The sequence below is a fragment of the Oncorhynchus masou genome, chromosome 26 (genome assembly GCF_036934945.1).
Source record: "Oncorhynchus masou masou isolate Uvic2021 chromosome 26, UVic_Omas_1.1, whole genome shotgun sequence".
Taxonomy (NCBI): Eukaryota; Metazoa; Chordata; class Actinopteri; order Salmoniformes; family Salmonidae; genus Oncorhynchus; species Oncorhynchus masou.
Window position 1 is genome coordinate 3,494,187 of NC_088237.1, and position 24,214 is coordinate 3,518,400.

Consider the following 24,214-nt stretch of genomic DNA (forward strand, 5'->3'; position numbering starts at 1 on the left):
CGCTCATCAACTCATCCCTGACCGCTGGCTACGTCCCTTCCGTCTTCAAGAGAGCGAGAGTTGCACCCCTTCTGAAAAAACCTACACTCGATCCCTCCGATGTCAACAACTACAGACCAGTATCCCTTCTTTCTTTTTTCTCTCCAAAACTCTTGAACGTGCCGTCCTTGGCCAGCTCTCCCGCTATCTCTCTCAGAATGACCTTCTTGATCCAAATCAGTCAGGTTTCAAGACTAGTCATTCAACTGAGACTGCTCTTCTCTGTATCACGGAGGCGCTCCGCACTGCTAAAGCTAACTCTCTCTCCTCTGCTCTCATCCTTCTAGACCTATCGGCTGCCTTCGATACTGTGAACCATCAGATCCTCCTCTCCACCCTCTCCGAGTTGGGCATCTCCGGCGCGGCCCACGCTTGGATTGCGTCCTACCTGACAGGTCGCTCCTACCAGGTGGCGTGGCGAGAATCTGTCTCCTCGCCACGTGCTCTCACCACTGGTGTCCCCCAGGGCTCTGTTCTAGGCCCTCTCCTATTCTCGCTATACACCAAGTCACTTGGCTCTGTCATAACCTCACATGGTCTCTCCTATCATTGCTATGCAGACGACACACAATTAATCTTCTCCTTTCCCCCTTCTGATGACCAGGTGGCGAATCGCATCTCTGCATGTCTGGCAGACATATCAGTGTGGATGACGGATCACCACCTCAAGCTGAACCTCGGCAAGACGGAGCTGCTCTTCCTCCCGGGGAAGGACTGCCCGTTCCATGATCTCGCCATCACGGTTGACAACTCCATTGTGTCCTCCTCCCAGAGCGCTAAGAACCTTGGCGTGATCCTGGACAACACCCTGTCGTTCTCAACCAACATCATGGCGGTGGCCCGTTCCTGTAGGTTCATGCTCTACAACATCCGCAGAGTACGACCCTGCCTCACACAGGAAGCGGCGCAGGTCCTAATCCAGGCACTTGTCATCTCCCGTCTGGATTACTGCAACTCGCTGTTGGCTGGGCTCCCTGCCTGTGCCATTAAACCCCTACAACTCATCCAGAACGCCGCAGCCCGTCTGGTGTTCAACCTTCCCAAGTTCTCTCACGTCACCCCGCTCCTCCGCTCTCTCCACTGGCTTCCAGTTGAAGCTCGCATCCGCTACAAGACCATGGTGCTTGCCTACGGAGCTGTGAGGGGAACGGCACCGCAGTACCTCCAGGCTCTGATCAGGCCCTACACCCAAACAAGGGCACTGCGTTCATCCACCTCTGGCCTGCTCGCCTCCCTACCACTGAGGAAGCACAGTTCCCGCTCAGCCCAGTCAAAACTGTTCGCTGCTCTGGCCCCCAATGGTGGAACAAACTCCTCACGACGCCAGGACAGCGGAGTCAATCACCACCTTCCGGAGACACCTGAAACCCCACCTCTTCAAGGAATACCTAGGATAGGATAAAGTAATCCTTCTCACCCCCCTTAAATGATTTAGATGCACTATTGTAAAGTGGCTGTTCCACTGATGTCAGAAGGTGAATTCACCAATTTGTAAGTCGCTCTGGATAAGAGCGTCTGCTAAATGTCTTAAATGTAAAATGTAAATGTAAACTTTTGAACGGTAGTGTATATATTTTTTCAAATAAATTGCCGTTCACCTTTTCCAGGGCCACATTTTCCTAAAGGAAACCCTGGGGTGTGCACACATTTACCTGAGGAGTCTTTTTTGTGGCATTTGCTGGTCAAGGTCTCTCTGTTGTCTCTCCTCGCGCGTCATGCCCTTGTAGTTGGATGTCAGGCCAAAGATGGGGCGGGACCACTCGTCTGTGCAGACATGGCACGTATCAATACAAATACTCTACCAACACCCAAACACTATTTACCTCTACAGGGGGACCGTGTCCTATTGCATGCTCGTTAGAAGCCACTGGAACTTACTAAAAACCAAAGCTATGAAACAGGTGAGTGAAAATAAGATAAATGTTTTTATCCCTTTAATAACCTACTTCCCTTTTCAGAGTCAGACAATATTTGGTCAGCTATTAATGTCACCAAAATGCACATTATTGTATGCATATTTTATGTTTTTGAGCGTAGATATCTAGGCACTTACTGATGAGTTTGAGGGCGAGGTCCTTGTTGGGGCGCGACTCCTTGGGGTGTTTGTAGAGGAACATGACGGCTCGGCCAATCCCGCTGTGTTTAAGAGTCTCCTGACTCACGCTGGGGAGCTGGGGGGAGTACCGAAAACTATATGAAAACACAGGTCTTTACAAAGATTAAAAACCATGGTGACGTTTCAGGGGGGAGTTGGCAGAAATGGAATCACTAGCACTTACTTCCTGTAGGATCTTGAGAAGATCCTCTCTGATTTTGAGGGCCGGGAGACTCTTGTCTGGCAGCGGGCCAATCCACTCCTTGATGGCCGACATCACTCCACTGTCGATGAACGTCTCCTTGAGGTCTTGCCTGAAAACACACACACACATCAGACCATATATGCAGGCAAAACGCTAATCACCTACGTGCTACACATTAACTCAATTGCACTACATTTGAATTTAAAAACTAATCATTCAGTCTGTGCACACACATACAGTGGGGCAAAAAAGTATTTAGTCAACCACCAATTGTGCGAGTTCTTAACACTTAAAAAGATGAGGCCTGTAATTGTCATCATAGGTACACTTCAACTATAACAGACAAAATTAGAAGAAAAAAATCCAGAAAATCACATTGTAGGATTTAATGAATTTATTTGCAAATTATGGTGGAAAATAAGTATATACACACATATGTTTTTATTTTTTATTTTACCTTTATTTAACCAGCCAAGTCAGTTAAGAACAAATTCTTATTTTCAATGATGGCCTAGGAACAGTGGGTTAACTGCCTGTTCAGGGGCAAAACGACAGATTTGTACCTTGTCAGCTCGGGGGTTTGAACTTGCAACCTTCCGGTTACTAGTCCAACGCACTAGGCTACCCTGCCGCCCATGTACACACACACACACACACACACACACAAATATGCACACACACACACACAAATATGCACACACACTGCATGCATGTACTTACGTACAGTACCAATCAATTTAGGACACACCTCATTTAAGTTAAAAATGTATTTTTTAAAACTATTTTCTACATTGTAGAATTATAGTGAAGACATCAAAACTATGAAATAACACACATGAAATCATGTAGTAACCAAAAAAGTGTTAACAAATCAAAATAAACATCCCTTTTCAGGATCCTGTCTTTCAAAGATAATTTGTAAAAATCCAAATAATTTCACAGATCATTGTAAAGGGTTTAAACAATGTTGCCCATGCTTGTTCAATGAACCATAAACAATTAATGAACATGCACCTGTGGGACGGTCGTTAAGACTAACAGTTTACAGACGGTAGGCAATTAAGGTCACAGTTATGAAAACGTAGGACACTAGAGGCCTTTCTACTGACTCTAAAAACCACCAAAAGAAAGATGCCCAGGGTCCCTGCTCATCTGTGCAAGGAGGAATGAGGACTGCAGATGTGGCCAGGGCAATAAATTGCAATGTCCGTACTGTGAGACACCTAAGACGGCGCAACAGGGAGACAGGACGGACAGCTGATCGTACTAGCAGTGGCAGATCAAGTGTAACACCTGCACAGGAGCAGTACAGGATGGCAACAACTGCCCGAGTTACACCAGGAAAGCACAATCCCTCCATCAGCACAGACTGTCCGCAATAGGCTGAGAGAGGCTGGACTGAGGGCATGCAGGCATGTTGTAAGGCAGGTCCTCACCAGACATCACCGGCAACAAAGTCGCCTGTGGGCGCAAACCCACCATTGCTGGACCAGACGGGACTGGCAAAAAGTGCTCTTCACTGACGAGTCACGGTTTTGTCTCACCAGAGGTGATGGCCGGATTCGCGTTTCTCGTTGAAGGAATGAGCGTTACACCGAGGTCTGTACTCTGGAGCGGGATCGATTTGGAGGGTGTGGGTCCGTCATTGGGGCGGTGTGTCACAGCATCATCGGACTGAGCCTGTTGTCATTGCAGGCAATCTCAACGCTGTGCATTACAGGGAAGACATCCTCCTCCCTCATGTGGTACCCTTCCTTCAGGCTCATCCTGACATGATCCTCCAGCATGACAAATGCCACCAGCCATTCTGTGCGTGATTTCCTGCGACACTGGAATGTCAGTGTTCTGCCACGACCAGCCCGGATCTCAATCCCATTGAGCAGGTCTGGGACATGTTGGATCGAAGGGTGAGGGCTAGGGCCAGGGCCATTCCCGCCAGAAATGTCCGGGAACTTGCAGGTGTCTTGGTGGAAGAGTGGGGTAACATCTCACAGCAAGAACTGGCAACTCTGGTGCAGTCCATGAGGAGATGCACTGCAGTACTTAATGCAGCTGGTCTCCACACCAGATCCTGACTGTTACTTTTGATTTGGGAGGCCAGGTCATCTGATGCAGCACTCCATCACTCTCCTTGGTCAAATTGCCCTTACACAGCCTGGAGGTGTGTGTTTGGGTCATTGTCCTATAAATGATTGTGGAACTAAGCGCAAATCAGATGGGATGGCTATCGCTGCAGAATGCTGTGTTAGCCATGCTGGTTAAGTGTGCCTTGAATTCTAAATAAATCACAGACAGTGTCACCAGCAAAGTACCCCCACACTATCACACCTCCATGTCTCACGGTGTGAACCACACATGCGGAGATCATCCGTTCACACACCACTGCGTCTCACAGACACGGCGGTTGGAACGAAATATCTCAAAATTTGGACTCTAGACCAAATGACAGATTTCCACCGATCTACTGTCCATTGCTCGTGTTTCTTGGCCCGAGCAAGTTTCTTCTTATTATTGGTGTCCTTTAGTAGTGGTTTCTTTGCAGCAATTCGACCGTGAAGGCCAGATTCACACAGTCTCTGAACAGTTGGTGAAATGTCTGTTACTTGAAGTCTGTGAAGCATTCATTTGGGCTGCAATATCTGAGGTTGGTAACTAATAAACTTATCCTTTGCAGAACGGGTAACATCTGGGTCATCCTTTCCTGTGGCGGTTCTCACGAGAGACAGTTCATCATAGCGCTTGATGGTTTTTACGACTGCACTTGAAGAAACTTGGAAAATTCTCAAATATTAAATACATTTTGATTTGTTTAACACTTTTTTGGTTACTACATGATTCCATGTGGTATTTCTCTCACACAGTGTACGAAACATTAGGAACACTTGCTCTTTCCATTACATAGACTGATCAGGTGAAAGCTATGATCTCTTATTGATGTCACTTGGTAAATCCACTTCAAATCAGTGTAGACGAAGGGGAGGAGACAAGTTAAAGAATAATTTTTAAACCTTGAGACATGGATTGTGTATGTAGCTGTTACGGTGACTATTACCACCACACCGGGGGTCACGAGTCATGACGACAGTCAAATTCCATGTGACCGTTTTGTCACGGTAATTAGGCTTCTCCAAGCTCCGATGCTGCTGATGGTCATTAGCAGTCTGCCAAACATGCTAACTGCCTGGTACTCAGCACTCCATTGTCCCTCTAATCACTCTGACATCAATGCAAATGTGTTCTAAAATCTAATCAAACACTTCATGAGAGCCGATGAGCTCATTTTGAGCAACATTTCAATAGGCTATGCAGTTACGTGAGAAAACAGATTGATGGCCTCTACTAAAAAGAGGATCCCCTAAGCCTTCTATAGCCTAGGCCTACTATATTTCTCTCAACTTTCCTAATATTAAGCACATTGTTTATCTTTACAACAGGAGTAAAGCCTACATGGCTGGCATGAAAATTATCCACCGGAAAAGCATCCACCATTTGCTATTTAAGTGCATAGATTACATGTATTTCAACCCGCTGCCCGTTTTGAGACAGGTGCATGATAAGTGTCCATTCTGAATCAAAAGAAATTTCATACATAATTTTGTATATGTAAAGACCAGATTAAATCAACAATAGGTGACAATATTAGCCTATTAAACTATCACTTGTGAATGATGCCCAGCATAAGAAACAATGCCGTTCGAATCATAGTCGCACACCTCATGTAGCCTAGCCCATAGACCTATATGTTTTGATAAGGTTTGTATCACAACTAAAGTGACCAAATAACTTCTTAAAATGAAGCACATTAATCTGCTTTTCAAGGTGTTTAGAGCTTAACTGGCACACTTAAGCAGCATGTGAGATTCAAGTTTGGGTTAGAATTTACCATAAAAACGCACCGTTATAATAAAAGCATTACATGTATAATCACCTTTGCGGCCACCTTTGATAATGGTGTTTTCGGGTAATGGAACATTCACGCTTATAGCCTACTGCCATGTACACACTGCTCTGCTTATAATGTGAAGAAATAGCCTCAGTTTATCAACAATTTAAGCTAAATGTTCTGATTTGTTGCGTGAGCCACAATTGCATAAAAAAGCTTTTTTTGATGCTAGTGGGGTTGTATTAATTTGGGATCTATAGTGTCCCACAACTGTCCCAGACAATGTTTGGAATATTTATTTATCGTACAGAACAGGTCAACTTCTGTATTATGGGGGTTAGTAGATTGACATAGGCTAGTGCTTTTGCTGTTCTTTTAGGCCTACTCATCTTGTTGGCTGACGAAAAGTAAGATTTGGACAGTCTTCCATATGCATCTCGGAATTGCATAAGGATGCGCGCAGTTGCGTCCCCGATGTGTCCCCGATGTGTCCCTTCACTTGTAGCCTGTGAGAAAGACCCGATCACCCGATGGAGAGCCATCTGAGTGAGAGGTGCTTAGGAGTGCATAGTGCTCAGTGAGAGGGGCACAACGCAGCACACCAGGCCAAGGGCACAACGGCCACTGGCTGCAAAAGGCATGGATTTTTTAGGGGGCATTACAGCCACAAAGGGGATGCCGCCGTGAAATTCAAGGCATTATCAAGCGCTTGTCAAATTGAATGAGAGACTAATGAAGTGTGTACAGCCTGCGCAAAAAACATGTATTAAATGTATTAAAAATCAAAACATAAAGCTTGTGCTTAATTTGAGCTGGATGCTGCCGGAACAGGATCCGGCACTGCTCAGATTGGACTCTGTTTGTTCCGACACTTATTTCCCCGATCCGGTACCTCTCACGGCATGATTTATTAATTGTTTCACTGTTTGCACTGTAGACATTCTAATAAAAGCGATCAGGGTTAAAATCACTTCCCCTGCCCCCCAGAAAGACCATCAAGTAAATGCGGGGTGATCCTCTTGTGTAAGCATTCCATCCTGCCACATTGATCCCAGACCTGCGCTATTATTTGTACATAGAGGTTATGGGGAGGGCCAGTGTTGGAAGTAACTGATCCTGACACAGGTCTTGGTAGTGGTGATCAGCTGGTGAAGAGGTCCCTACGTAAATCACGTCACGTTGTCTAGGCCAGTTGTCTCCCTACTGAATTTGAAATGTGGGAAAGCCAAATATATTTTTTTTAATTGATAAGAAAAGGCAATCAAGGTTGATGACATTTTCCAAGTCCGAAAATCCAGAGAACGAGCCTGAGATCGGTCAGTGCGGAGGAGAGGCATGAGAGGCAAACTGTTCCTGATGGCAATGCCTCTTAGCTTGCAGTGCTGCTAATCCCACCAGTTCAGAATCACCACCAGCACCCCCACTGTAGGCCTACTAGCGAGTCAGACTCAGCATGAGAGGGAGATGGGGAGCTGGAGGGAAGGGGGCGGTGCATCCACCAACGAAGTGCTCAGAGCATGTGTAATTTGCTGTTCAACAACAAGCAAACGCATAACCCCTGGCTTGTCATGCAGAATTCAAAGTTGGGCTGTACAACACCCAACCAAGGCACATTTGGTGGCAGGAAGCCTTGTAGACAAGGCTAGAGGACATCAAGTTTATAGTTAACAGTCAAAAAAAAAAAATACTACAGCCATCCTTCAGAACAGCCTTGGGAGGTTGGAACCTACTACGATACCCCATTCCAAGGCACTTAAATATTAGGTCTTGCTAATTCACCCTCAATGGAACACACACACAATCCATGTCTCAAGACTTAACCGGTCTCCTCCCCTTCATCAACACTGATTGAAGTGGATTTAACAAGTGACATCAATAAGAGATCACATCTTTCACCTGGTCATTGTCATGGAAAGTTCCTAATGTTTTGTAAAGTCAATGAATATAGACTATGCTTGTGGTAGTATCGAGAGCCATAGATGGACTCACTTTTTCAGGTGCATAACTACAGTGGGGAGGAGGGTCAGCTTTTTTAAGGCTGGCTTCTTCTGAGCATTCAGTGTTCTGTCCTCCTGTAAATCACACAGTTAGAATGGTACACCCGCATCTGCATTGAAGAGCTGACAGAACACATACACAGTTTGGGGCCTGAACATCACCTCTGCAGCCTCTGTCATCTTGGTGATCATGGCACTGACCACATCATCAGCATCACTTATGAACGTTCCCCCGTCGCGGTTCCGTCGTCGCTTCCCGCTCTGGGCCTTCTTACGAGCCAGCATCACGTCAAAGTCTGACATGAAGCTGGTGCTGAATAGAGACAGTCAGCCAGTTATCCATGCCTCCACTATAGAATGAAAGTATAGTGGCAAGAGGAAATCGATTGATTGAAAATATTGACAAAGACTTCATGAGATACTCACTCTTGGACACCATCCCTGTCCACCCCCTCGTCAGAGTCCGAGTCGTCGTCCATTGCTTTCTTTGCCGAGGCCTTTGATTGGTTCTTATCCCCCTCCAGATCCTCCTGATTGAAACCCTATTGGTGCAGAAACAACATGAGTCGTTTTGATCGGGAATCAAAGATGAGGTATAGTTTCGGTGTCTGGACAATTCCCAAAAGTCCCTAAACATTTGGGGGCAGTTTCCCCAGACAGATTAAGTCTAATCCTGGACTAAAAGCCATTTCAATGGAGATTCTCCATTAAGAATGCTTTTTAGTCCTGGACGAGCTTAATCTGTGATTGGGACCCTTGATGTTCACAGATCTGAAAGGACTGGATATGGTAAAAAACAAACAATTTCACAGTATTTCTCTCATTTTTGACTGTATTTTATGTTCCTGAAGTTATAGGATACATATGCTTTATGGCTAGCTCTCACTTGTCCAGTACTTTAAGATCTGTAAAAAGTGCAGGGGTAGGATTGCTAGCGGGACCAATGGAGACAGAACACTAGGAGAGGAGGCAGAACAGCAAGACAACATACTGCTTGACATCTGACCCGCAAGTGGCTACCCTCTGTTGTGCATACGGCCCAGTACATCTACACCAGGCGGTGTCAGAGAAAGGTCCTAAAAATGTACAAACTTTAGCCACCCAAGTCATAGACTGTTCCTCTGTGCTACCGCAGGGCATGCGGTAACGATGCTAGAACAAACAGGACCCTGAATAGCTTCTACACCCAAGCCATGAGACTGCTAAATAGTTTGTTAAATAGTTAACCAAATAGCTACCACAAAGTCTAAGTGTAATTTTATTTTTTAGAAATAAACAAAAAATAAATGTTAAAGCTGAAATGCCTTGAGTCACTAAGTATTCAACCGCTTTGTTATGGCAAGTCTACATACGTTCAGGAGTAAGAATTTGCTTAACAAGTCACAGAAGTTGCATAGACTTATTCTGTGTGCAATAACAGTGGTTAACAATTTATGAGTACCCAATATACAAATAATTGTAAATTCCTTCAGTCGAGTAGTGAATTCCAAGCAAAGACCATGGATGTTTTACAATGTCTCGCAAAGAAGAAGTGCACCTATTGGTAGATGTGGAGGAAAAAAAGCAGACACTGAATATCCCTTTCAGTATGATGAAGTTATTTATTTATTTATTTTTTACCTTTATTTTACTAGGCAAGTCAGTTAAGAACAAATTCTTATTTTCAATGACGGCCTAGGAACAGTTCAGGGGCAGAACGACAGATTGGTACCTTTTCAGCACGGGGATTCGAACTTGCAACCTTTCGGTTACTAGTCCAACGCTCTAACCACTAGGCTACCCTGCCGCCCCATTAATTATGCTTTGGATGGTGTATCAATACACCCAGTCACTACAAAGATACAGGCATCCTTCCTAACTCATTTGCCAATGAGAAAGAAAAAGGCTTAGTGATTTCACCACGAGACCAAAGGCTCCAAAAGTTACATAGCTTAATGGCTGTGATATGAGAAAACTGAGGATGGATCAACATTGCAATTGCTCGACAATACTAACCTAAATGACAGAGTGAAAAGGAAGTCTGTAGAGAATACAAATATTCCAAAACTTGTTTGCAATAAGGAAGTATAAAGTGATACTGCAAAAAAAATGGCAAAGGACAATTTGATTACAAAACATTATGTTTGGGGCTAGTCTAACAACATCACTGGTACACCAAGTTATCATTACTCACTGTGTATTTATAATTGTGTGTTATTACGTTTAGATTATTTCTCTATTTTCTTTCTCTCTGCATTGTTGGGAAGGGCCGGTGAGTAAGCATTTAACTTTTGTTTACGAAGCATGTGTCGAATAAAATTGTGCAACAGGGTCCTGGACTTCCTGATGGACCGCCCCCAGGTGGAGAAGGTAGTAAAAACCTCCACTTTGCTGATGCTCAACACAGGGGCCCCACAAGGGTGTGTGCTCAGCGCCCTTCTGTACCCCCTGTTCACACACACGACTGCATGGCCACGCACGCCTCCAACTCAAATCATCAAGTTTGCAGACGACACAACAGTAGTAGGACTGATTACCAACAATGAGACAGCCTACAGGGTTGAGGTGAGGGCTCTGGGAGAGTGGTGCTAGGAAAATAACCTCTCACAACAAAACAAAGGAGCTGCTCGTGGACTTCAGGAAACAGCAGAGGGGAGCACGCACCTATCCACATCGACGGGACCGCAGTAGAGAAGGTGGAAAGCTTCCAGTTCCTCGGCGTATACATCACTTATGATCTGAAATGGTCCACCCACACATACAGTGTGGTGAAGACACCGCAATAGCACCTCTTCAACCTCAGGAGGCTGAAGACATGTGGCTTGGCCCCTAAAGCCCTCACAAACTTTTACAGATGCACAATTGAGAGCATCCAGTCGGGCTGTATCACCACCTGGTACAGGACCTGCACCGCCCGCAACGCATCACCAGGGGCAAACTACCTGCCCTCCAGTACACCTACAGCACCTTCACAGGAAGGCCAAAAAGATCATTAAGTACATCAACCATCCGAGCCACGGCCTGTGAACACCGCTATAATCCAGAAGTCGATGTCAGTACAGGTGCATCAAAGCTGGGACTGAGAGACTGAAAACTACATTTAAGGCCATCAAGGCTGTTTATTTATTTATACCCCATTTTCTACCCAATTTCGTGAGATATCCAAATTGGTAGTTACAGTCTTGTCCCATCGCTGCAACTCCCGTATGGACTCGGGAGGCGAAAATAGTAAAAATAAAGAAAAACCATGGAACGAGTATGTGTCCAAACTTTTGAAATTTGATTTGTAAAGTTAGTAAAACTCACCGTAAACTCTTCCCCCTCTTCATCACCTGAGTCACCAAAAATGTCTGCAATCATTTTCCTATATGAGAGAGGGCATAGGAACCCTACAAATCAGAACCAACCATACAGTCTAGAATACATACGCATCCTTTCAGTACATATGTATCGCATGTACTGCAGACAACGCAATTCTTTTGGGTAAGCTGTCATTAATAGGACTGGGATCGGAAGCCTGTCGTTGGTTTCATGACTATCTAAAGGATAGAAGTCAGGCTGTTAGAGTCGACGGCATCCAGTCAGAGCCATTGGAGTTGGTTGAAGGGGTCCCACAAGGTTCTATACTTGGTCCATCACTTTTCACGCTCTACATAAACAATATCGGTGATGAGATAAGTGTAAAATTCATTTATATGCTGATGACACTCATGTAACTATCGCTTCAACAGCTGACCAAGCATTATCACAATTGGAGATTTTACAAGGGTCTTTTATAAAGCTGAAACTTGTTTTAAATGCAAAGAAAACACATTTTTTAATTTTGAATAGGTTAAAAAAGTTGGTTGAAAATACACTTGCACTTACAAGCTTAGATGGCTCTCGAATTAATCAAGTCTCTGCATATAAATACTTGGGGATATGATTGGATGATAAACTGTCTTTTAAAATGCATGTTGACGAACTTTGTAAACGGCTAAAAATCAAGCTAGGCTTCCTCTATAGAAACAGGACATGTTTGTCCTCTACAAATAGAAGACAAATTGTGCAAGCTACTTTTATGTCTGTATTAGATTATGTGGATATCATCTACATGCATGCTACGGCGTCCACACTTAAATCGCTGGATGCTACTTATCACTGCGCACTTAGGTTTATTATGGGTGCTAGCTACAGAACTCACCACTGTGATTTATATCAAAATGTGGGTTGGACGTCGCTGTCCATGAGACGAGAACAACATGCTCTCGTGTGTCTATAAAGCACTTCTGAATAAACTACCTTATCATCACTCATCAACATTATAACTATAATTCATAAAACCAGGTCTCAAGCAAGGATTACACGTGACGCCCCTGCGATCTCCACAGGGTTGGGTATGGCTGCCTTTTCCTGTTATGCTCCTTGCTTATGGAATAGCCTGCAGGCTAAACTTAAACTTGAGACTTGTCCCCCTTGCCCATTTTAAACAATTAATTGGAGGATTTTTATTTTTGTATCGCTTGCAACTGATTCAGGTAATGCAAGTTCTTGTGCTATTAGGGGAATAACCTGTGTGTAAATGTAACAATCTGCTACTGTATTGTTTTTATGTTATCTGTGATCGCTTTGTTTGTCTTGTGTAATTTCTTAATCATTGTACCAAAACTGTATGTGTAAACATGTATACGCAGGGCTCAGCTGTAAAAGAGACCTTGGTCTCAGTCTGTGTTCCTTGTTTTAAATAAAGGTATAATAATAACCACCTCATACACCAGCACAGCGACTCGGTACTGGTACTCCCTGTTATTTTTACTCATTGTTATTTGTTACTCACTGTGTATTTATTCCTTGTGTCACTATTTTAATATAATTTTTTGTAATCTATCTTTAACTCTACATTGTTTGAAAATGACCCGTAAGTAAGCATTTCACCTGTTGTTTATGAAGCATGTGAAAAATCCAAAATCCAATACAATTTTATTTATGTCAAGTTACAGAATAAAAATAACAATAATACAGTGCTATCATTACAGAAAGAATGACAAAGTTAGTAAAAAGCAAACAGCAAATTCTAATTTATATAAGGAAATTCAAAACTCAAACGGAGTGTGAGTGTAGGGATCGGAATACTTACTCTTCCTCGTCACCTGATTCGCTGTCGCTACCAAACAGTGTTTTCTCATCCTTCCCTCCTGTCGCCTTCTGTCCATCATCCTCGTCTTCGCTTTCTGAGCCCAGTTCCCGCAGTTTGGCCATGGTTTTGTCGGGTGCTTCTGAGCCTGCGTTACTGTCAGAGTTCTCGTCGTCAGACACGGTGCGGCTCTTCTTCGACGCTGAGGAAGAGGAGTCACCATCATTATGATCATAGAGCCCCACGGCTCTGACCACAACTATTTATCTAGGAAGTCCGATTGAGGTCAGAAGACCTCTTTTACAAGGGAGACCTGGCCAACAGAGCAGCTCAATAAAAAAATACATAGACCTAAACACACCACAGTGTACACTATGGAGTAATTTAAGATGCAGCCTTAATCTCCACACACACTCGCTAACCATCATAGACTTCAAGATATGGTGAGTATCTTAAATGGCACCCTATTCCCCAGTACATAACTTTTGACCAGAGCCACCCAATTGCACTGGTCCAGCTGCCGGTATTTCATTTTACCTTGTTCGTCAGCCTTTTCCTCCTCATCTTCACTGTCTGACAGGATGGCTTTCTTCCTCTTCACTGTAACAGCACATACACATTCAACAAAATCGCATTAAGAAACCAACAGATGGAGTTAGAGACCTGATAGATACAGTGCAAGGATGTGCATCTTTCATTGAGAAAAGTAACAATACATTTTGAAACAATTTGGTGCGATTCATTTCGATTCAATGCCCTAACATTTCTTGCATAAACACATTAATTGTCCATTCTAAATTAAAATATGCTGCTGATAGAGTACATGAATGAGTTGGACCTCTCTGAGCTGGATCTGTCCAAGCTGACACCTGCCTGTGTCTGTTCTGTCTGTTCTGTGTGGTCTAACTTCACTATCATTTTGGGTTCCAAATGTCCTCAAGGATAGTAAAACAAGGGGGATAAAAAAAAAATTTTTTTTAAAGTATAAATATTTAAAACGAGACATTTCGCCAGTTCCCAAAATAAAACAGGTTTGTTCAATTTGGACTTCAGTAAGGCTTTTCTCGGCTGTTCGGGCGCACACAAAAAATTTGAGGCAAGCCAGAGTTGATAGCCGAAGTCTATGCCCCTTCGTCGGTGATTGGTCAACAGTACGGATTATTCAATAAAGCCTGTTGTCATTCAACAAGAGGACTTGTTTTCATGCACATTTTTTAATTGAGAAATACTGCAAACATCTTAGATGTAAAATTGCACAACTAAGATCTCCTCTGCTAAAACAAAGTATGACATTTCTTGAGTCATCTTAGATTCATTCTGACTATTTTGAGGAAGTGTATGTATACTGGCTATGGCATAAAAAAATTGACACAGTACTATATTTCTTACAGTTTTTCAAACAAAGGACTTTTAAAGGAGTATGCGAGCACACTCGTTTGGTTCGCCTGGCATGCTAACGCCTTTAGGTTTAGGGATACAAATAGGGTTATTTTTACGGTTAGGGGTTAAGGAAAATAGGATTTTGAATGGGAATAAATGTTTGGTCCCCAATGGGCAGTAAAACCAAGGCGTGTCTGTGTATATGTGTCTATATGTGTCTATGGTGTATGCAGACATACACTATAGACTGGGCATCTACCACCCCGCAATGTAGCCTATAGGCAAGACAATATTTAAGGGCCTTTGAACAGGGTATGGTAATAGGTGCCAGGGGCACCAGTTTCAGTGTGTCATAATCTGCAACACTGCTGGGTTTTTCACACTCAACAATACTCCATGCTGAGCACTTGTTGGCTGCTTTTCCTTCACTCTGCGGACTAACTCATCCCAAACAATTTCAATTTGGTTGAGATCGGGTGATTGTAGAGGCCAGGCCATCTGATGCAGCACTCCATCACTCTCCTTGGCCAAATAGCCCTTACACAGCCTGGAGGTGTGTTTTGGGTCATTGTCCTGTTGAAAAACAAATGATAGCGGGACTAAGCACAAACCAGATGGGATGGTGTATCACTACAGAATGCTGTGGTAGTCATGCTGGTTAAGTGTGCCTTTAATTCTAAATAAATCACTGACAGTGTCACCAGCAAAGCACCCCCACACCACCTCCTCCATGCCTCATGGTGGGAACCAGACAAGCGGAGATCATCCGATCACCTACTCTGCATCTCACAAAGACACAGCGGTTGAAACCAACTCATCAGATCGAGGACACAGTTGATGTTGAGATGTGTCTCTTACTTGAACTCTGTGAAGCATTGATTTGGGCCGCAATCTGAGGTGCAGTTAACTCTAATGAACTTATCCTCTGCAGCAGAGATAACGCTGGGTCTTCCATTCCTGTGGCGGTTCCCATGAGAGCCAGTTTCATCATAGCGCTTGATGGTTTTAGCAACTGCACCTGATGAAGCTTTCAAAGTCCTTGAAATGTTCCGGATTGACTGACCTTTGTGTCTTAAAGTAATGATAGACTGTCATTTCTGTTTGCTTATTTGAGCTGTTCTTGCCATAATATGGACTTGGTCTTTTACCAAATTGGGCCATATTCTGTATACCACCCCTACCTTGACACAACACAACAACTGAATGGCTCAAACACATTAAGGAAAGAAATTCCACAAATTAACTTTAACAAGGCACGCCTTTTAATAGAAATGCATTCCAGGTGACTATATCATGAAGCTGGTTGAGAGAATGCCAAGAGTGTGCAAAGCTGTCTCATGAATGCAAACGCAGGCTACTTTGAAGAATCTCAAATATATGTTGATTTGTTTAACTCCTTTTTGGTTACTAAATGATTCCATATGTTATTTCATATTTTTAATGTCTTCACTATTATCCTACAATGTAGAAAATATTTTTTTTAAAAGAACCCTGGAATGAGTTTTGACCGGTACTATATGTGTTCGTGAGAGTCACCTTTCCAAAAAGGGGCCCGTGTGTGTTTGGACGCTACAGACAGAAGTTGGCATGTAGGCTGTACCGACTTCAGATGAGTCCCAAGACACTTGTGGGGTTGTGATAGAAAAATTATGTATTCACCTTATTTGTTGAATATGTAACAATTATTTTCTTAACAAACAGTAAGGCATTTCTGTCCTGCTAATAATGTGCTTTATGGTCTCCACTTCAGCACCCTGCAGCTAGTCTGGGTGTTGAGGACAGGGGATTTACTGGAGATAGCTTCAAGCTGACTACTGATGTTGGTGATAAAAACGTAAAAGCTAGCATTCCATAGGACAAGATGTGGTGTGTGTGTGACCCGAGATAGCCTGGTATAGTTTAGAACAATGCCTAATTGTCTCATCTTCATGGCACCTGGGAAACTAATCCGGGTTGGGTAAAACACCATCCTGTGTAGATAACCAAGGTGGCTTGTGGGAAATAGAACCATTGTGACTAAGCATTTTTAGGTCCTATACAATATCTGTTTTTTCATTTCCAGTTAGGCTCTCAGCCTAACAGTCAGAACAAGACTGTTGGGCTGACTGTTTCATTATTACAATAATGAATCGATATTAAATAAAGATGATTGTTTGAAGAAATGACCAAGTCTCTCTCAGTACTGAATTTCTACGACAGCGGTGAAAATGGACAACATCATCGTGTTCGTCTGTCTCTTCTTTCCAAAGACTAATGCAAATTAGATTTCCGTGGTCGAAATGTTGAAACATGATTTTCCATATATGCGTTTTAATCAAATCAACTATATTCACTGAGCTTGTTTGATGCTTTAAGTACCCGGTTTGATTAAATATTTAAGACACACAAATGACTAGAGAGAGTCCGACCAGCAATTGATTTAGACTTACTGTCCTATTTAAAAAAAAGTTATGAATAAAAAAGACGGCAAGTGACTGACTAGCACCCATTGTCTCTCTCCATGCTGCAGCAACCACCAAAGAACATCAAAGTGTTTATCACGCTGACCGTGTTGCTAAAGCTGCAACATAATTACAACAAATTGACTGAAAAGTTGTTACCGAAATCCCTAATTTGTTTAGGAAAAACATTCCCTAGTCCCTCAACCCTTGCCCTCTTTACTTGACACATATATGCATCACATGCACGTGACCGAATAACTAGTCGCAGTGGACTAGTATTAGAGATTTTTGGTTATTTAATTACTACTCCAGAATGGCCGTTATTCCAGAGGACAAAAGAGAACAGGGTTCCAGAGGACAATTCGAACAGGTTTCGATTTTTCCAACCTGCCCCCTGTAATTATTTATATTTTTTCAATCAATCAATTGACAGTTATGACAGATGCCTGGAAGTTTTTATTCTAGGCATTAAGATAGTATTTCAACATGTCCAGGTGATAGGGCCACAATGATAATGCGAGCTTGGTGTCACCATAATATTTGAATTGAGGAAGTGTGATCATAATCAATAGGATATTTTTGCGATCCGCAGTAGGTCCTAAATGCACCCCGGCCTTCAGATTTGAGCTAAGGCTATGGATGAAGTTTACTTATTTCCAAACGTTTAGGTGAGTTGTATGCTGCTTTGAGATCTATTAACAACAAGGGTTGCATTAAATAGGCAAAGTATTTTTACTGCCGCATTGGGCAATATTACATTTATACGCACAAAACAAACAAAAGCATTCACTGTGAAAGTTGATAGGCTACATGTAGGCCATTCATATATAGCTTATGCGTAGCACTTAGTTCAATTTATCGAATCAGTTATTGTTTCTTGCACAAACCGTGACAAACACTTGGTAAACTCAGACATCGCTCTCAAAACACAGGGATGTCGATTTGCACGGGACTAGGAGTTAGCCCAAAAAGTTATTCTGGCTGAAATTGTTACTCTGCTGCCATGTAAAAGAAAAAAAATACTGACATGACAGTATCAGACACAACTAAAATTACAGATGGGTAATTATGTACACAAACACTACAACTTCCCACAGTAAACCTAATCCCATCCAAATAGGGCCTGACCTATAACATAATCAGATCAATAAATTGTTTATAACAAACTCTGAACACCATAACACGTGACAGCAAAATGTTACTTAGTTATGGAAAATATTGGAGATCAAGAAAAAGATGGTAAGGAGCAAGCCAGGCACATTTGATTATAGACCTATTCTATAATCTGCTGCTGCCTCCATTGTTCTCAAAACCAATATGCTGGTCAACTTTGCTATTATGCACATAGCAAGCAACATGGTCTAGGATAAGGCGCCATTTCAACAGTGCACGGATGTTTCAGAACCACGGAGAGCGACCTCTATCCACAACGAGGGAGAAAGTGCACCTGTTATAAAATAATATTTTTATTCGTTTTGCACCAGTTATTATTACCACATACAATTTCAGTAGCACATGTCTTCGAGTGATTGACTGACATCCCCACAGCCTCCACAATGGATTAGTCCACTAACACAGGTGTGAAATCACAATGAATTGTTTTTTTTTTCCTAAATGCTTTATTATTGACATCTCGATTGACCAACAGCCTATTGACCAAACAACCGACGAAATAGGTCAACCTCAACGCAGTTACATGGTTAATTCAACACTGAAAGTGAGGACACATCAGCTGTCACAACAAGAAATAATATGCGAACTGAAGATTCATTGGTTTGGGGTTCCGACGGCCGATGAACTCAAATCTTAAAACACCCACTCCTTTAGAAATCCACTTTTTCAAGCTGAAAGACAATGGCAAAGAGCTTACCCATGATGTTGTACAACAATGCAAGTCACTGTTTTAGTCAAAGTATGATATATTTGGGCTTGAAGAGACAAAACCGAACTGCCCACTTTGTGCACATTTGTGCGTTCCAAAATCTTACGTTTAGATATTTCTAACATATGCAGCCCTAATTTTATAAGAAAAGTGAATCTCTCGAAGTTTAATGACTTTACTTACATTCAAATATTGAATATAATGCAAAAAGTCCAGAATGGGCTTAATAGGTACCTGTTAACTGGGTTAACAGTTAGTTAACAGTCTAAAATGTGCTAAATGCTCTGCAGTTGGGCATTTGGATTGCTAATTTAGTAGCTAGTTAACTATCGAGCTAAGTGGTTAGAACAAGAGACATACAGACTAATATTTATTTTGTGCGTGCAGCAAACCGCGAGTACCATTTTTTTGTTCATGAGCTGAAATGTCTTTTCTGAAAATAGTTTAGGTCAAATGTACGGAGTCGCTGTGGGGACGACGTCCTCGATGCACTTATTGATAAAGCCAGTGACTGATGTGGTGTACTCCTCAATGCCACCGGAAGAATCCCAGAACATGTTCCAGTCTATGATAGCAAAACAGTCCTGTAGTTTAGCATCGGCTTCATCTGGCCACTTTTTTATAGACCGAGTCACTGGTGCTTCCTGCTTTAATTTTCGCTTGTAAGCAGTAATCAGGAGGATAGAATTATCTGTGTGTGGAGTACAGGTGACCTAGAATTGTTTTCCCCTCTGGTTGCACATTTAACATGTTGATATAAATTAGGTAGAACTGATTCAAGTTTCCCTGCATTAAAGTCTCCGGCCACTGGAAGCGCCGCCTCTGGGTGCGCGGTTTCCTGTTTGCTTATATCTTTATACAGCTGACTTGAGTGCGGTCTTAGTGCCAGCATCAGTCTGTGGTGGTAAATAAACAGCCACGGAAAGTATAGCTGAAAACTCTCTAGGCAAATAGTGTGGCCTGCATTTTAATCACAAGATACTCTACTTCAGGAGAGCAAAATCTAGAATTCCTTAGATTTCGTGCACCAGCTGTTTACAAATATGCACAGACCACACCCCTCGTCTTACCAGAGTGTGCTGTTCCATCTTGCCAGTGCAGCATATATCCTGCTAGCTGAATATCCATGTCATCATTCAGCCACGATTCCGTGAAACATAAGATATTACAGTTTTTGATGTCCCATTGGTAGGATATTCGTGATCGCACCTCGTCTAATTTACTGTCCAATGATTACTGTCAATATTACTCGCCAACGTGCAATGGCAGCTTTCCCACTCGCCCTCTGCGGATCCTTACGAGGCACCCCGCTCTGTGTCCTGGATATAACCAGATGAATTAGTTGAAACATTAAAACAGCAGAATGTTTTTATTTAAATGGGTACGTGGACTCAATAGGTATGCTTACCCTAATCTTTGGATACAGCAAAGATGGTGGCTAAATTAAGATAGTTTACTCCGGCCGATTACCATTGAAACATCTTCTGGTTCCGGTTTACTTAACGTGGTGGTTGTCTGACAGACAATAATGCAATAGCAGCTGGGTCTGGTCTTCTTCGTTCATTACTTTCACAGAAGCAGAAAAAAAACAGGCAAGTTGGGTGTCTCGCTTCCTCTTCCTTCTCTGGCTACAGCTTTTCGCCGTAGCCTACACTTGGCTGCCTGAAACATGGAGCGAATTAAAATGTGGTGAAAACTAATGTTTCTACACCTCCACGTTTTAGGCCAGAAAATTATCATAATCCATTGGATAATTTCACTTATTTTTGAGCTAGTCTGCATAAAAAAAATATACGACCATCTAATAAATAGTAAAATTGCGTGATTTGAATGCATTTTAGAACCCCGCTCCCCCCAAGATGAATAGTTTGACCACTACATTGTTGAGCAAATTAGTTTTGCATGGTCCGGTTCCCCAGGTGTGCAGGGTTTGCTCATTCTCAACCATTCCATTGATCCTAAAGAGAAATCACCTTCCACCTGGTGCACCGGCCATGCTAAACGAACTTGCCCATTGTTCAATAGTTCAGCTATTCATATTGCCGGAGTTTAAATTCTTTAGATTTCTATGGCGGATTCGCAGACGCAATTTAAATAATGCCTTGATATATACAGTGGGGCAAAAAAGGATTTAGTCAGCCACCAATTATGCAAGTTCTCCCACTTAAAAAGATGAGGCCTGTAATTTTCATGATAGATACACTTCATCTATGACAGACAAAATGAGAAATAAAATCCAGAAAATCACATTGTAGGATTTTTAATGAATTTGCAAATGATGGTGGAAAATATTTGGTCACCTACAAACAAGCAAGATTTCTGGCTCTCACAGACCTGTAACTTCTTCAACCTCTTAAAGCTAGGGGGCAAAATTTTCACTTTTGGATAAATAGAGTGCCCAATTTCAACTTCCTGCTACTCATGCCAATAATATTAGATATGCATATTATTTATATATTTGGATAGAAAACACTGAAGTTTCTAAAACGGTTTAAATCATGTTTGTGAGTATAACAGAACTTATGTAGCAGGCAAAACACCCGAGGACTAACTGTTCAGAATTTGGATATTTAATAGCAATCTATTTTCAGTTCCTACCGCTTCCACACGATGTCGCCAGTCTTTGGAATATGGCTGAGATTATTCCTTTGTTTTATCAGGAAGTCGGCCAACAGGGGACACTTTTGTGAGTTGCGCAAGACGTGAAGAGCAGAGCTTTTTTCTTTTCGTTCATATATTGAATACAGATTGCCCCATCTACAATTATTAACGTTTCAAAATACCTAAGGTTGTATTACAAAAGTAGTTTGAAATATTTTGGCAAAGTTTTTAGGCAACTTTTGAAATATTTTGTAGTTTTTCTAAGCTGTTTTTTTATGGATCAAATGCGCTTTATAAATGGACATTTTCAATATATATGGACGGAATTAATCGTACAAAAGGACCAATTGTGATGTTTATGGGACATATTGAAGTGGCAACAAAAGAAGATTGTCAAAGGTAATGCATATTTTATTTCAGCGTTTTGTGTAGCGCCTGCTACGCTAGCTCTTTTGCTTACTACTGGTGCAGATGGGTGCATGCTATCAGATAATAGCTTCTTAAGCTTTCGCCGAAAAGCATTTTTTAAATCTGACATGTTGGCTGGATTCACAACGAGTGTAGCTTTAAATTATGTGTGATTTATGTGTGACATGTGTGAGATTTAATGAAAGTTAGAATTTTATAGCATTTTATTTGAATCTGGCGCTCTGCATTTCCCCTGGAAATTGGCCAGTTGAGACGCTAGCGTCTCCCTATCCGCAAGAGGTTTTAACCTCTTTGGGCTAGGGGGCAGTATTTTGACATCCGGATGAAAAGCGTGCCCAAAGTGAACTGCCTGTTTATCGGGCCCAGAAGCTAGGATATGCATATCATTTTATAAGGTTTCTAAAACTGTTAAAATAATGTCTGTGAGTATAACAGAACTGATATGGCAGGCGAAACCCTGAGGACAAACCATCAAAAAAATAAATAATTTGGCCTACTACTGTTTCCAATGGAACTGCCAGATTGCAGTTCCTAGGACTTCCACTAGAATTTGTAGTTTTTCTAAGTGGCTCCCATTTTGGCTGTAGTGTTTTCATGCGCGTGGATGAGAGCAAGTTCTTTGTTGTTTATCTCCTGTAAAGACAATAACGATTCTCCGTCTTAAAATGTATTGTTTATTTATGTATTAGGGTACCTGAGTTTTGATTATAAACGTTGTTTGACTTGTTTGGAGAAGTTTATTGGTAAAGTTTGGGATTCATTTTGTATGTGTTATGAAGGAGGGAAACCGGTGGATTATTGAATGAAGCGTGCCAGCTAAACTGAGTTATTTATCAAACAAAAGGACCATTTGTGATGTAGCTGGGACCTTTTGGAGTGCCAACAGAAAAAGATCTTCAAAGGTAAGGCATTTATTATATCGTTATTTCTGACTTTCATGGGACACCTGGCTGGTTGAAAAATGTTTTTCATGCTTTTGTATACGCGGCGCTGTCCTCAGATAATCGCATGGTGTGCTTTAGCCGTAAAGCCTTTTTGATATCCTACACAGAGGCTGGATTAACAAGAGGTAAGAAGTTAATTAATAAAGCAGCAATGTGTAACTTTTTGTGAAACACAAACAAATTTCACATAGAAATGTGAGTTATAGATCTGTAATTCTCATTGAAAGCAAGTTTAAGGAGAAGTAGATTCGTTCTGTATGCGCTATTTCTATGCTTAAGTTTCTATGCTTAAGTTGTGTTTTTGCGACTTTTACCTTTAGTTTTGTACACCAGCTTCAAAACAGCTGAAAATACAAGATTATTGGTTATTGGTTTTATTTTTATGCATTTTTACAATCTAGACAATAATGACTTTGTGATCGAGTGGAAACCCTACCAGAAGGCGCGCACCTTACTACTGGTGAGCGCCGTCTGGTAGGGCTTACTGCACCAATTCTCTGCTGTGTGACTGTTCGCACTTCTCAATGCTCGTTGCAGTGATGTGTGACAGCGTGTTCATAAACTTCCAACAATCTGGTGTTTGAGAGCTTGCACTTTGTACCTCCAGAGCAATCATTATACAATTTCTATATCCAGACATTCACAGTTTGGCATCTTGTCGTCTGACTCTATACATGCCATTAAGGTAACATTGAAGCCGACATCCTCTACCATTGACATGGGCTGCATATCAACTGCAATCATCTCTGTCCCTAATCGTACTGCTGCAAGCAACAGGTTGGGTCTCACAGTGCCTCCCGTCAGCATTGCACCTGACACGTGTACTGCCACTAGAACTCAATTCCACCTCAAAGTTTGCATTACACAACGTCCTCATTTAACTTTTCAAAGTATTGCCATACAGGACTTTGTTTCTCTCGCTTCCCTGTCTCACTCTCTGCCATTTTCCCAACTGTGAATGACAATGACATGCAGAACGCTTTATAACAGTGGCAGTCTGGGATGGCTCAGTTGGTGCAGCATGGCACTTGCACTGCCAGGGTTGGGGGTCCGATTCCCACGGGGGACCAGTATGAAAAATGTATGTACTCACTACTGTAAGTCGCTCTTGATAAGAGCATCTGCTAAATTACTAAAATGTAAATAATTTGAAAGATGCATAATTCCTCCTACTAACATTAAAGTATTGTTGTGTTAGGTATGTTTAATTTCCCCCTTTATGATGA

At 42.2% G+C, this 24,214-nt stretch overlaps 1 protein-coding gene across 3 annotated transcripts in view; it reads right to left on the reverse strand.

Annotated features, from left to right (window-relative positions):
• Positions 1–24,214, reverse strand: part of LOC135514647 (protein IWS1 homolog) — a 37,485-nt gene that overhangs the window by 9,749 nt on the left and 3,522 nt on the right. For 2 of the 3 annotated variants that reach the window (XM_064938115.1, XM_064938116.1), the window contains exons 5-13: positions 13,849–13,911; positions 13,315–13,513; positions 11,505–11,562; positions 8,646–8,761; positions 8,382–8,532; positions 8,212–8,294; positions 2,319–2,448; positions 2,093–2,210; positions 1,692–1,803 (exon numbers count right to left, since the gene is read on the reverse strand). In XM_064938115.1, coding sequence (XP_064794187.1) covers positions 1,692–1,803; positions 2,093–2,210; positions 2,319–2,448; positions 8,212–8,294; positions 8,382–8,532; positions 8,646–8,761; positions 11,505–11,562; positions 13,315–13,513; positions 13,849–13,911 — 1,030 coding nt within the window. Of the gene's footprint in view, positions 1–1,691; positions 1,804–2,092; positions 2,211–2,318; positions 2,449–8,211; positions 8,295–8,358; positions 8,533–8,645; positions 8,762–11,504; positions 11,563–13,314; positions 13,514–13,848; positions 13,912–24,214 lie in introns of all 3 variants that reach the window. The other variant, XM_064938117.1, reaches the window with a different exon arrangement.